Raw genomic sequence first — 12114 nt, 5'->3', positions numbered from 1 at the left:
TTTTATAGACGCAGAAAAACAAAGCAAGCTTTTCTGCTGGATATATATAACCTAGATGTTCTACAACATCCCTTTTATTTTCTTAAACCAACTCTTCCAATTACCACAGATTAGATTCAAAAACAAAAATCCCCTCCCTTAACTTCAAATAACCTTCCTAAACGTTTCAATGAATTTGACTATTGTTCCCAAAAAGCACCATAATCAGCTTGTAAGAACTATGTACACATATAAGAATGGGCAGAAATAAAACCCCAGTTCTCTTCCATATTCCCCATCTAGACACCAGAAAGAATTATAATAAATCCAACAGATGGGTGAGCAAAAAAGTAGTTGATGCTTCTCAGCCAGCCATGCTAAAAACCAACCAACTCTGCTAGACACAGGAAGTGTCCCACTTTAAACACCACAAAAATTTCTGTGGATTTATTTAATTGTAAAGTTGATAAAATACAAAAATAGCTTGCATTATTTTAGGATAATTCAAATGCAAGAATCATGAACTTCCAGTCTGGGCCCTGGAAATCGGGTTTACATAAATGTCAAATTACATGCTTCTGTGCCTGTTCCTTATAAACTGTTAAGACTGGAACTGAAAACTGATACATATAAGATACGGTTATTTTAAATACATTTGACACCTCCAAAAAGGAAAGAACTAAAACTGGCTGGAAAGATTTTAAAATTTCCAACTACTTTTAATTTAAATCAATTTCTTGAACGAAGGTAAGGCACAGAAATTTAGGATGAAAATAATTTACCTTATGTAAGTATAAAGCCTCCCTTTGGTAAAGAAAAGAGAGTTTATAAAGATATCTCATATATGTGCATATAACATCAAAAAGGAAAGACCCACCCAACACCTACTTCTTGCTTTCTTCTATTGGCTAACTTCTTGTTTCGTTTGTTGTAATCTGAGCACACGGAGCAATGCAATACTACAATATATCTAGGCTTTAGAAATAATACAAATCAGAACATTTGAGTGCTGTTTGACAGTTTCAAGTTGCAAGAATTTTAAACAAATGCCAAGAAAAGCAATGAAAATTTAATCTGATACTTAAGTGCTGATTCTAGAAGTAACTTTGAGAGGAAGCTTTAAACTATTTCACTATAAAATTTCTAATGAAAGTTTGTTTCAACGTGGACAAAAACGTAAAAGAATCCATAACACTCTACTTAATACATAAGTTCTGGTTTAAAAATTAACCTGTGTACTTATAAAGTGATCGTAACACCACTTTGGTAATTATTTTGTAAAATAGAAATTGTTCCTTAAGAATGTGCAGAAACACAACGTCTAGAATTGCTGAAAATCCACACAAAGATAGAGGCTTTGTCATTTTGATCAAGGGGAAAGAACTATATGGGAGGCAGACAGAAAATAAAGCTTTGTTTACCCTAATCAGGTAGAAACAAACAAAGTATCTGTAATTCGGTGCAAACAAGCAAACAAACAAACAACAACAAAAAAAAACAAAACTCAACAATCTCAACTCCCCTGCTTCTCAGGTAACAGAGGTAAAATCACCAGGAGATGACAATGTCTACGCCTCTTTAAAATGGGTAAAAGGTTTACCAGCAGATACAAGGTTGAAAGCGACTCACTTAGTGGCCAAATTGAACACGCTGAGAACACTGCCTTTGCCTATAATAACTGATTTTTTATTAAGTTGGGAATCTACACTATTTTCACATGCAAAGGCGAAGTCCTCGCGCTGCTGGAGAGATGAGCGAACGCCCTTCACACATCGCGTTTCACCTGGTGCAGAGCCCCCAGCAGAATCCCCCTTGGAAGGGAGGTCCCGAGAAATCCCGGGTTTCCAAACACCACCTCTGGGCAGGAAAAGACGAGAAATCCGGGAGCGAACCCCATTAGCTCCGAGCTTGCCGAGGTGCTCGGCAAAGGTACGGGAAACACAACTCGCCCATCCCGGCGGAGAAAGTTGCTCGCGAGCCCAAGCCTAGCAGCGCTCGCCACAAACTTTCCAGCGGCAGCGCGAGCGCCTTCACTTACCGGCTGCTGAAGTCATGATTCCCCGGTGCAGCTCGCTTCCCCGCTCGGCCCCTCAATCCATGTTCCCCTTTCAGTCCATTGTTTCCACAGTTTGGGCAGAAGAGAAAAGCCCCCACAGCGCCCACATTCCGTCCCGCCGCCCCGCGGCGCAGCCTGAGCGCCACACAAAGGATGCGGCCGGCTCCAGCGACCCTGCAGCGCTCCCGGGCGCGAGCCGCCGGGGGCGGGCGGGCGAGCACGAGCGCCGCCCCGTAGAGCTCCAGGCGGACGGCCAGGCGCGGGCACGAGCAGTGCTCACTTCGTCTCCACTGGCGCGTGCCCTTCTCGGGCTCCAAAAATCAGCAGTGCTGCGGGCGCCCCCTGCTAGTCGTGGCCGTAAAAGGCAGACAAAAGCCCTAGTCTCCTCCAATCGGAAGGCTCGAGATTCCGCTCGCTCCCGCCTCTCTCGCTCACACGCTCACGCTCTTCTCCAATAAGCAGGCTCGAAAAGTGGGCGTCGGCGGCGAGGCATGTTGGGAATTGTAGTTTTCTAGACCCACGAGACGAGCAGGAGCTGGAGCTCCGTGCCGCGGGTTCTCCCGCCTTCATTTCCCATCGTGCTGAGGCGGGTGGCATGGCGGAGAAGGATGACACCGGAGTTTGACGAAGAGGTGGTTTTTGAGGTAAGGGGAAAATGGCGGTGGGTGTGGATTGCCTTTGTTTGAGAAGGACGAGACGGAAAGCGAGGAGGCAAGGCGTTCCCGGGGCTAGGGATCCGGTGACGCGCTCCAGCTGGCCTCGACTACCGAACCCCAGCGATTTCAGGGCCTAGTGTCCGTCGTCGCCTGACAGGTGTAGCCAGAGGCGCCCTGTCCGTGGCCGGCCTGTATCTCGGGCCCGCCCAGAATTCCCAGACGGTGCCCGGTTGCCAGGCCCTGGGCTGGAGCGGTGTCTCTTCCTTCCTAGGAATGGATGTGCCGCGCGGAGACTGCGCCCGGCTGGGGCGGGGCCGAATGGTGCGTTTTAGATAGTCACAACTTAGCCGCCTCCTTTTCCATCCGCGATTTTTTTGGGTCAGTATCTAGAAATGCTTCAGGTCACTGTTCACCGTCAAGGCGTGGCCCTCGGAATGAAGGCAGCAGGTGCCGGTTTTCTAACAAGGTTTAAAGTCTTTATGTGGGACCTACTGTGGGTGGTTAGGGCCGGGGCGTCTCAGCATCTAGATTCGATTCTTTTGTCCTTTGCTGTTGCGCTAGGTGTAGCCAGTTCTTCTGACTTGAGGCTCTAGATGTGAGTGCTTTTGTGTGGGACTATTTTAAGACGTTCTCTGCCATCTTGAATGAAAAAAATCGGGCGAGTGTTTTTGATGCCATTTTTTCCTTCAGACACAGGTCAAAACTCGCACTCCTGTACATACGTGTATTGCATGTGTACGCTTTACTTTCATTCATCCAACTAGATTTTAAGAAAATTTAAAAATGGAGTAACCCATGCCATACAGCGAGAGAGCGAGGCACAAACAGGACAGAATGTTAAATGTTGAAATATGTACAAACCGTCATTGAAGGATCAGTTTCTGTCCTTGCGGCTTCCCAAAGGCTACACCCAGTACGCGATATCCGACGTGAATCTTTAACTATGAATTGGATTAGAAAAACCGACAGGGGAAAATGTATTACAGGGAAAGAGAACTGAGTATGCCAAGCTTGGGAAGTGTGAAAGTATCTGGCGTGCATTTTTAGGGGGCGGGGTGTGGAGGGTGGCTATGTAAAGTGGCTTGATGTGGCTGCAATTTAGAAGCAATGGAAAATGTGGCCATTTTACCGAAATGAAGAGTCTAGATATGAGGCGTTCATTAGGGAAGACAAGGGCCTGAATTTTGGAAATGAGAGACGTAATGGAATAATGGCTTGGACAGACACTTGTTAGTTAAAATCGATTCAATGTTTATAGATTGAATGTGGTAGCTGAAGGAGAGAGAAATAGATTTCTAGAGTAAGGGTAACTGATGGATGTATTTTTTTAATCCATTATTTTTGACTTCTGAATGTAATAGTAATATATGCTCAAGGAACATTTTATTATAGAAAATAAACCCCCAAGTTAAAATCACTCATTATCCCACCACCGAAAGATGGTCACTATTAACAATATGGTATGTGTTCTTATAGACGTTATTTGTATGTAAGTGTGTGTTTATGTGTGTGTAGTGTTTTAGCCTCTATATTAAGACACAATATGTGTGTGATATTTTTTAGAATAAAAGGTATACCACATAGAATTTTGTATATATTTTTCACTTTATCGTGAATCTTTTCCCATTCATCATTCTTTGAAAACATTAATATCCCCTCATGTGTATCATAATATAACCTTTATTTTTCAAAATACCGTTGTAATCAACAGTGATATAAGCCCATCTTTAACTACAACTCTGATTTTCTTCAGAATAATATTTAGAAGTAGAACTAGTGGGTCAAAGAATATGAACATTTAAGACTTACACAGATAGGTTATACCAATTCAGGTTTCCATTAAAAATAAGAGAGTATTGGTTTCACCAAATCCTCAACAACCGCCTTAACAGTTTCTTTTAATCTTTGCTAATTTGGTAGGCAAAAATAACATTCCATTGTTTTAATTTACATTTTGTGCATTTGTGCATTAGCCATTTTTATTTCTTTAAACATTTCTCTTCATATTTGTTGCTCATTTTCTTATTAGCTGCTAGCTTTTAAAAAATTGACCTGCGTGAGTTCTTCATATATTACTAAGCCTTTAGCATACTTGCAGAAAAATTTCCAGTTTGCTGTTTGTTTGCTTTTTGTTATACACAATTTTTATTGCAGTATAATTTATAGAAGGACAGGGCACAAATCACAAGTGTGCGGATGATTATATTTTCACATGTTGAGCACACCCATGTAACCAGCACCCAGATCAAGAAACAGGACAGGTCGGGCATGGTGGCTCACACCTGTCATCTCAGCACTTTGGGAGGCTGAGGCAGATGGATCCCTCGACCCAGGAGTTTGAGACTAGCCTGACAGCATGGCGAAACCCGATCTCTACAAAAAATACAAAAATTGTCTGGGCGTGGTGGAACGTGCCTGTAGTCCCAGCTACTGGGGAGGCTGAGGTGGGAGAATCACTTGAGCCTGGGTAGGTTAAGGCTGCAGTGAGCCATGATCGCACCACTGCACTCCAGCCTGGATGACAGAGCCAGACTCTGCCCCAAAAAAATAAAAAATGAAAAAGAAACAACATCACCGGCACACCAGAAGCTCCCTCCTGGTCCTTTTCCATCACTATTCCCTACCCCAAAATGACCACTCTTTAAACGTAATAACCTAGATTAATTTTGTCTATTTTTATTGTTTAGACACTGTGCATTTCTATTTATATACTCTCTTATTTCTGACTTTTATTTTTCCTCTCTGGCTTTGTGAGATTCGTCCATATTATTAACATGAAAATTTTTATTTCTGCATAGCATTCCATGTGAATATATGATCATTTTTAAATTCATTTTTCTGTTGATGGTCATTGAGTAGTTCCCAGGTTTAAACTAGTGCTACTGTGAACCTTTTCGTATGTGTTTGGTTAAACATATTTCTGGTGGATATGTATGTAGGAATGGAATTTCTGGGTCATAGCAAATACATAGATATTTCTGTAGAGATTGCCAAACTTTATTCCAAAGTGGTTATACCAGTTTATTCTCCAGCCAGGAAGGTATGAGAGGTCCCTTTGCCCCACATTCTCATCAACACTTGCTAATTTTAGTGTTTTTCTTTTTATGATTCTAGTGTTTATGTCTTGGTATCTCCTTGAAGTTTTTATCCTTGATAAAGATATTAAGATTTTTTTTTGTTTGTTTGTTTGTTTGTTTGTTTTTGAGACAGAGTCTCGCTCTGTCGCCCAGGCTGGAGTGCAGTGGCCGGATCTCGGCTCACTGCAAGCTCCGCCTCCCGGGTTTACGCCATTCTCCTGCCTCAGCCTCCCGAGTAGCTGGGACTACAGGCACCCGCCACCTCGCCCGGCTAGTTTTTTGTATTTTTTAGTAGAGACGGAGTTTCACCGTGTTAGCCACGATGGTCTCGATCTCCTGACCTCATGATCCGCCCATCTCGGCCTCCCAAAGTGCTGGGATTACAGGCTTGAGCCACCGCGCCCGGCCGATATTAAGATTTTTAATGTGTTCGTTAGCCAATTGTATATCCATTTTGTGAAGCCACATCAAATTTCTTTCATTTTTTTCTATTGGGTTGTCTCTTTTTCTTACTGATTTGAAGGAATTCTTTACCTACACTGGATACAAGCCCTTTGTTAGAGACGCAGTTGGCCCTCCTTATCTGAGAGTTCCACATCTGCAGATTGGACCAACCGTGGCTCATGCCTGTAATCCTAGCACTTTGTAAAACTGAGCCAGGAGGATCACTTGAGACTAGGAGTTCGAGACCAGCCTGGCCAACATGGCGAAACCCCGTCTCTACTAAAAAATACAAAAACTAGCTGATAGTGGCGTGCACCTGTAGTCCCAGCTACTCTAGAGGCTGAGGCATGAGAATCGCTTGAACCCAGGAGGCGGACATTGCTCTGGGTGACAGAGTGAGACTCCATCTCAAAAAAGAAAAGGAATACTCAGGCCCAGTAAGGTGGCTCATGCCTATAATCCCAGCACTTTGGGAGGCTAAAGCGGTAGTATTGCTTGAAGCCAGGAGTTTGAGACCAGCCTGGCCAACATTAACAAGACCCTGCATCTTAAAAAAAAAAAAAAAGAAAAAAATTAACCAGATGTGGTGATGCATGCCTGTAATGCCAGCTACTCCAGAGCCTGAGGCAGAAGATTGCTTGAGCCCAGGAATTTGAGGCTGCAGTGAGCTACATTTCCAGCCTAGGTGACAGAGTGAGACCATATCTCTAAATAAATAAATACTCAAAAATATTCAAGAAATAATACAAATAAAAAACTTTACAGGATAACAACTATTTATATAGCGTTCACATTGTATTAGGTATTACAAATAATCTACAGCTGACTTAAAATATGTGGGAGAATATGTGTATGTTATATGCATATATTATGCCATTTTATATAAGGGACTTGAGCATCCATGGACTGGGTATTTGCCCCAGTCCTGTGACCAATTCCCCATGAATAAAGAGACAACTGTATATACCTCATATATCTTACCTTGGGCTATTTGTGGCTTCTGCACACTTTTAATCGTGTCTTTCAATGAACAGAAGCTCTTTATTATAATCCAATTAAACCTTATTCTTTTATGATTAGTGCTGTTAAAAAAAATTTGCCTGTTCTAAGGTCACAAGATATTTTCTTTAAAAGCTTTATTTGACCTTTTCCCATTTAGATCTGTCATCCATCTGGTGCTGATTTTTGTATGGTAACAAGTGAAGATCAACTTTTTTTTTTTTCCCATGTGGATGTCCAGTTGACCTGGCACCATCACTGAGCAGATCATTTTTTCCCCCACTGAACTGTAGTGTTGCCTTTGTCATAAATCAGGGTACCTTTTATGTGTGAATCTCCTTCTGTACCCTTTCTTATTTGCCATTGATCATTTTGTCTATTCTTGTGTTAATACCACTTTATTTTAATTACTATAATTTTAAAAATAGGTTTTAATATCTGATAGCATAAGACCCTTCAGCTGCATTTTTTCTTCAAGATTGCCTTTGGCTATTCTTGGCCCATTATATTTCCATATAAATTTTAGATCAGCCTGTCAGTTTTTGTGGGGGAAAAAAAAAAAAAGACCTACTGAGACTTTGATTGAAATTGCTTTGAAGCTGTAAATTACTTTGGGGAAACTTAACATCTTTACAATATTGAATCTTCCAATCTATGAACATTTATTACTTGCCTTCTAAATGAGTCAGGCAACTTCCCATTTCATTCTGTGCTCTGGGACTGATTTTACAAAATGAGAATTTTCTGTTTCTTCAGGATATAGCTAAATTGGCCTTACCTGGGGAAAGGAGACTGAATGTTGTCTATCAGTTCAATTTCTTTTATGGTTATTGCTCAGGTACAATTTTCTATTTTGGTAACTTTTTTATTCTGAAAGGCAGTGTAATATAGTTAAAGATATGGGCTCTGGAGCTGGATAACCTAAGAAATCCTAGGTCAGCTATTTATTAGTTAATGTGACTTCGAGCAGGTTACTTGTCTAAGCTTCAGTTTTCTCCATATTAAATAAAAATAACAGTATCTGTCTCGTAAGGTAGTTGTGAGTACTAAATGATTTAATATAAGTGAATTCCTTAGATGAGTACCTGACACATTGTAAACACTCAGTAAATGTTACCTTTTATTAAATTTTTCCAGCAAATTGTTTTTTATCTAGGTTTTCAATATAATTGATATATTCTTAGTAGTCTCTTAATTTTTAGTTTCATTTAGAGCATGAATTAGATCTGATTGTTGTTATGTTTTTCTTTTTGTTTTGCATAGATGCGCTGGAGTGTCAACTTACCAGATAGACTTCATTTTTTTTGAGGCAGAGTTCCGCTCTTATTGCCTAGGCTGGAATGCAATGGCAGGGTCTTGGCACGCTGCAACCTCCGCCTCCTGGGTTCAAGCAATTCTCCTGCCTCAGCCTCCCAAGTAGCTGGGATTACAGGCATCCATCACCACACCCAGCTAATTTTTGTATTTATAGTAGAGATGGAGTTTCACCATGTTGGCCAGGCTGGTCTTGAACTCCTGACCTCAGGTGATCCACCCACTTCAGCCTCCCAAAGTGCTGGGATTACAGATGTGAGCCACCGTGCCTGGCCCCAGGTAGACTTTTCAAAGAACTAGTTGTTGATTTTGTTTGATCAGTTCTATTGAATTTGTTCGTGGTTTTAAATTTTTTAAAATTTCTAGTTTTATCCATTTCCATTCATCTATTTGTGTTTATTTTGCTATTTTTGTTCTGTTTTCTTTAGCTTCTTGAGTTAAAAACCTAAATGCCCAAAGTAACTTGTAAGGCTATAAATTTCCCTGAGTATTGCTTCAGTTGTATCACGCAAGTTTTGAAATGTAGTTTGTCTCACAGTTGTGTAAGTTCCGTTTTTATTTCTTATTTAATACCCAAGTGTATAGTTGAGGGATTGATGTTATCGTTGGTGATTATTTTTCTCCATGTATCCCTCAGACCCATAATTCCACCTTGATCATTATGGACTGCATCACTGTATTCCCTCGTCCTCTGGGTTCCATTTAGGTTCGGCCAGTGGGAAGGACCTGCAGATCAAAGGATGGAGGAAAGAGCGCCAGAGAGGTTTGGGTGTTTCTTGTTTGAATTCTTTCCCTCTATGGCTACTATTTGTTAGTGATTACATTCCTGTACCTAAAGCCACAACTTTTTTTTTTTTTTTTCGAGGCGGGGTCTTACAGTGTTCCCTAGGCTGGAATGCAGTGTTACCATCATAACTCACTGCAGCCTCCAACTCCTGGCTCAGGTGATCCTCCCAACTCAGCCTCCTGACTAGCTGGGACTACAGGCATGTGCCACCACATCCAGCTAAACTATAACTCTTATTAGGGGATTCTTCTTGAGAAAGGCTTTGAGCAGCCGTCTTATATCCTGCATTTGTGCTTTACCACCTATGAGACCTGTAACCCCCTCTACCACTGTTACCACTTCGATTCCATTTAGATCTCAGGCCACTGACTGAGAAAGGCCTTCTTTTGAAGAGCTGAAAGCTTGTTAGGCACAATGTTTTCTTGCCATCTACCACTTGATTACTCAGCCAGTGGAACATATTTCAGGTTCTGCTAAGTCAGCCCTACTTCTAGATACTAAGTACTGTGTCAACCGTACATCCTAATGCACAGTGACTGGTTTTTGGCACCAGGGACTGGTTTCGTGGAAGACAATTTTTCCACAGTTGGAGGATGGTTTCAGGATGAAACTGTTCTACCTCAGATCATCAGACATTAGTTAGATTCTCATAAGGAACACACAACCTAGATCTCTCACATGCGCAGCTCACAATAGGTTTCCTGCTCCTATGAGAAGCTAATGCTGCCACTGATCTGACAGGAGGCAGAGCTCTGATAGTAATGCTCGCTCACCCACTGGCCCACCTGCCTGCCGGCCGTAGGCTGTATTCCTAACAGGCCATGGACCAGTACCAGTGCTGTATAGGCCTGGGTGTTGGGGGCCCCGTTAATGCAGTAAACAGAAAGCTGTCCGTGTGCCATAAGCAGAAAGGAATTTAGCATAGGGAATTAGTGGTTAGATTATCATTGGAAGGCCTACAGGATCAAGCTCTATCAAAGTTACTAAGCTCATGAAGGCAAGAGCACGTGATCATGATCATAGTTACAGTCCAGGAATCAGAAGCCATCACCACATCTGCTTCGCAATAACCTAACAAAGTGATACCTTGGTATTGGAACTTGGAGTGTCTCCACTGTCTCTACCACATCTGCAGCTGTGTTACCAAGAAGCTGGAGAACCCATATTGGAATACTGCTATAGAAACATTTTGCCTCACGGCTTTGTTTCATAGAAAAAAAAAAAAAAAGAAAAAGAGAAAGAGAGAAGGAGGGAGGGAAGAGAAGGAATGAGAGAACAAATGGACAAATGAAATAACAAGACCAGGAGTGGGAGGATCAGAGGATCACTTGAGGCCAGCAGTTGGAGACCAGCCTGGGCAACATAGCGAGACCTTGCTTCTATAAAAAATTATTTTAAAGAATTAGCTGGGCATGGTGGCATGCACCTGTGGCCCTAGCTACTCAGGAGGCTGACACAGGAGGATTGCTTAAACCCGGGAGTTCAAGGCTGTGATGAGCTTTGATGAGGCCACTGCACTCTGCCTTGGTGACAGATTGAGACTTTGCCTTTATTATTATTTTTTTTTTTTAAAAAAAAGAACAGATGAAACAAAAGCCAAAGGAGCCAAAAGTGGACTTCTGCTTCTCTTCCACCTTCCCAATCTCTTACACAGCACTTCTACTTGGGGAAACCCGAATTTATATCTAGAATCCTAGCTGCAAGATAATTTGGGAAATGTCAGATGTAGCTTTCCTGCCTCTGTAACACAAGAGGTACACTGGAAGAAGGATTATAGAATAGAGATTGAACAAGCCAGTTTGCCATATCTATCTTAGGGCCTAACCTTGCTTCCCCTAAGAAAATTTAACTGTGATTTTTTTTTTTTTGGTATATTTATTGTAATACTGTTATTTTAATGATCTTCAGAGTCAGAAAGCAGACTGATTCATGTCTTGAGACTTACCTAGAGAATTACATGCTGCATTAAAGTTAAAAACTTAAATCATGCAGAGTTTTGGAAAATATTCCAACAGCATCCCTTCCCTTAAAACAAACTCTTTGAGGTATCTTGTTTTAATTTCTATTTCTTGGATTATTTGTAAATTTTACAGTATTATATTTTGGGTCATTGTATTTCTCCTTCCAGTGATAACATAGAATCCTCTTAGTCTGAGAGGAGTAGATGTGCACTGAAAGATGATATAAGAGAAGGACTAAGGGAGGAAAGAAAAAGTGAAGTGCCCAGGCCCAATTCCCATTTCTTGCCCTAGAATCTGATTACCTTCATTTTATCAGAGCTAGATTGCCTACATACTTTCAAGGTTAATTCCATTATATTGGAGGCTGACTCCTCCTTCTATAAGATCATTTGTTTTAATCAGAATCTTCTATCATCATTCTGCTCTAAGAGGCTGAATTGAGAAGGGTGGTATAACCTCATCTCAGACCACTCAGGCTAAACAGCAACAGAACAAAGTTTGGAAAATGATGGATACTATGTCTAACATGAGTATTAGCAAAATAAGCATGAAATACCAAGATTGTTGTTTTACTCTATTATTGTCATCATTAATTACAGTGTTTTGAGAGTAAGAATTCTCCAATTACTTTAGAAAGGTGTTAAAGTTCTGATGTTGCTTTCTTAACTGTTTTTTAGACAGGGTCTCACTCGGTCGCCAGGCTGGCCTCCAATAGAACAATCACTGTTCACTGCATCCTCAACTTCCCAGGCTCAGGTGATTATCTCATCTCAGCTCCCAAGTAGCTGGGACTACAGGCATGTGCCATCATGCCCTACTAATTTTTTTTTTTTTTTTTTTT

The 12114-nt window shown here is 41.4% G+C and overlaps 2 protein-coding genes across 7 annotated transcripts in view; one reads left to right on the top strand and one right to left on the bottom strand.

Moving 5' to 3' along the window:
• FGD6 (FYVE, RhoGEF and PH domain containing 6) overlaps positions 1-2269 on the bottom strand; it is a 159594-nt gene extending 157325 nt beyond the window's left edge. Inside the window, exon 1 of the mRNA XM_011990325.1 lies at positions 2018-2269. Within this exon, the coding sequence (XP_011845715.1) occupies positions 2018-2033 (16 nt within the window). The 5' untranslated portion in view covers positions 2034-2269. The remainder of the gene's footprint in view (positions 1-2017) is intronic.
• A 269-nt stretch (positions 2270-2538) lies between these two features.
• VEZT (vezatin, adherens junctions transmembrane protein) overlaps positions 2539-12114 on the top strand; it is an 85620-nt gene continuing 76044 nt past the window's right edge. For 2 of the 6 annotated variants that reach the window (XM_011990331.1, XM_011990328.1), the window contains exon 1: positions 2541-2679. Coding sequence is in view for 2 of the 6 variants with exons in the window: in XM_011990332.1 (XP_011845722.1) it covers positions 2644-2679; positions 9232-9288 (93 nt within the window). In the remaining 4 variants the exon portion in view is untranslated. Of the gene's footprint in view, positions 2680-2857; positions 3070-9231; positions 9289-12114 lie in introns of those variants that run through there. The other 4 variants (XM_011990332.1, XM_011990326.1, XM_011990327.1 and 1 more) reach the window with 4 other exon arrangements.

Source organism: Mandrillus leucophaeus, unplaced genomic scaffold, assembly GCF_000951045.1.
Source record: "Mandrillus leucophaeus isolate KB7577 unplaced genomic scaffold, Mleu.le_1.0 Scaffold377, whole genome shotgun sequence".
NCBI classification, from domain to species: Eukaryota; Metazoa; Chordata; class Mammalia; order Primates; family Cercopithecidae; genus Mandrillus; species Mandrillus leucophaeus.
Note: the sequence above shows the minus strand (reverse complement) of the source record. Positions and strands in the feature narration are given on the sequence as shown.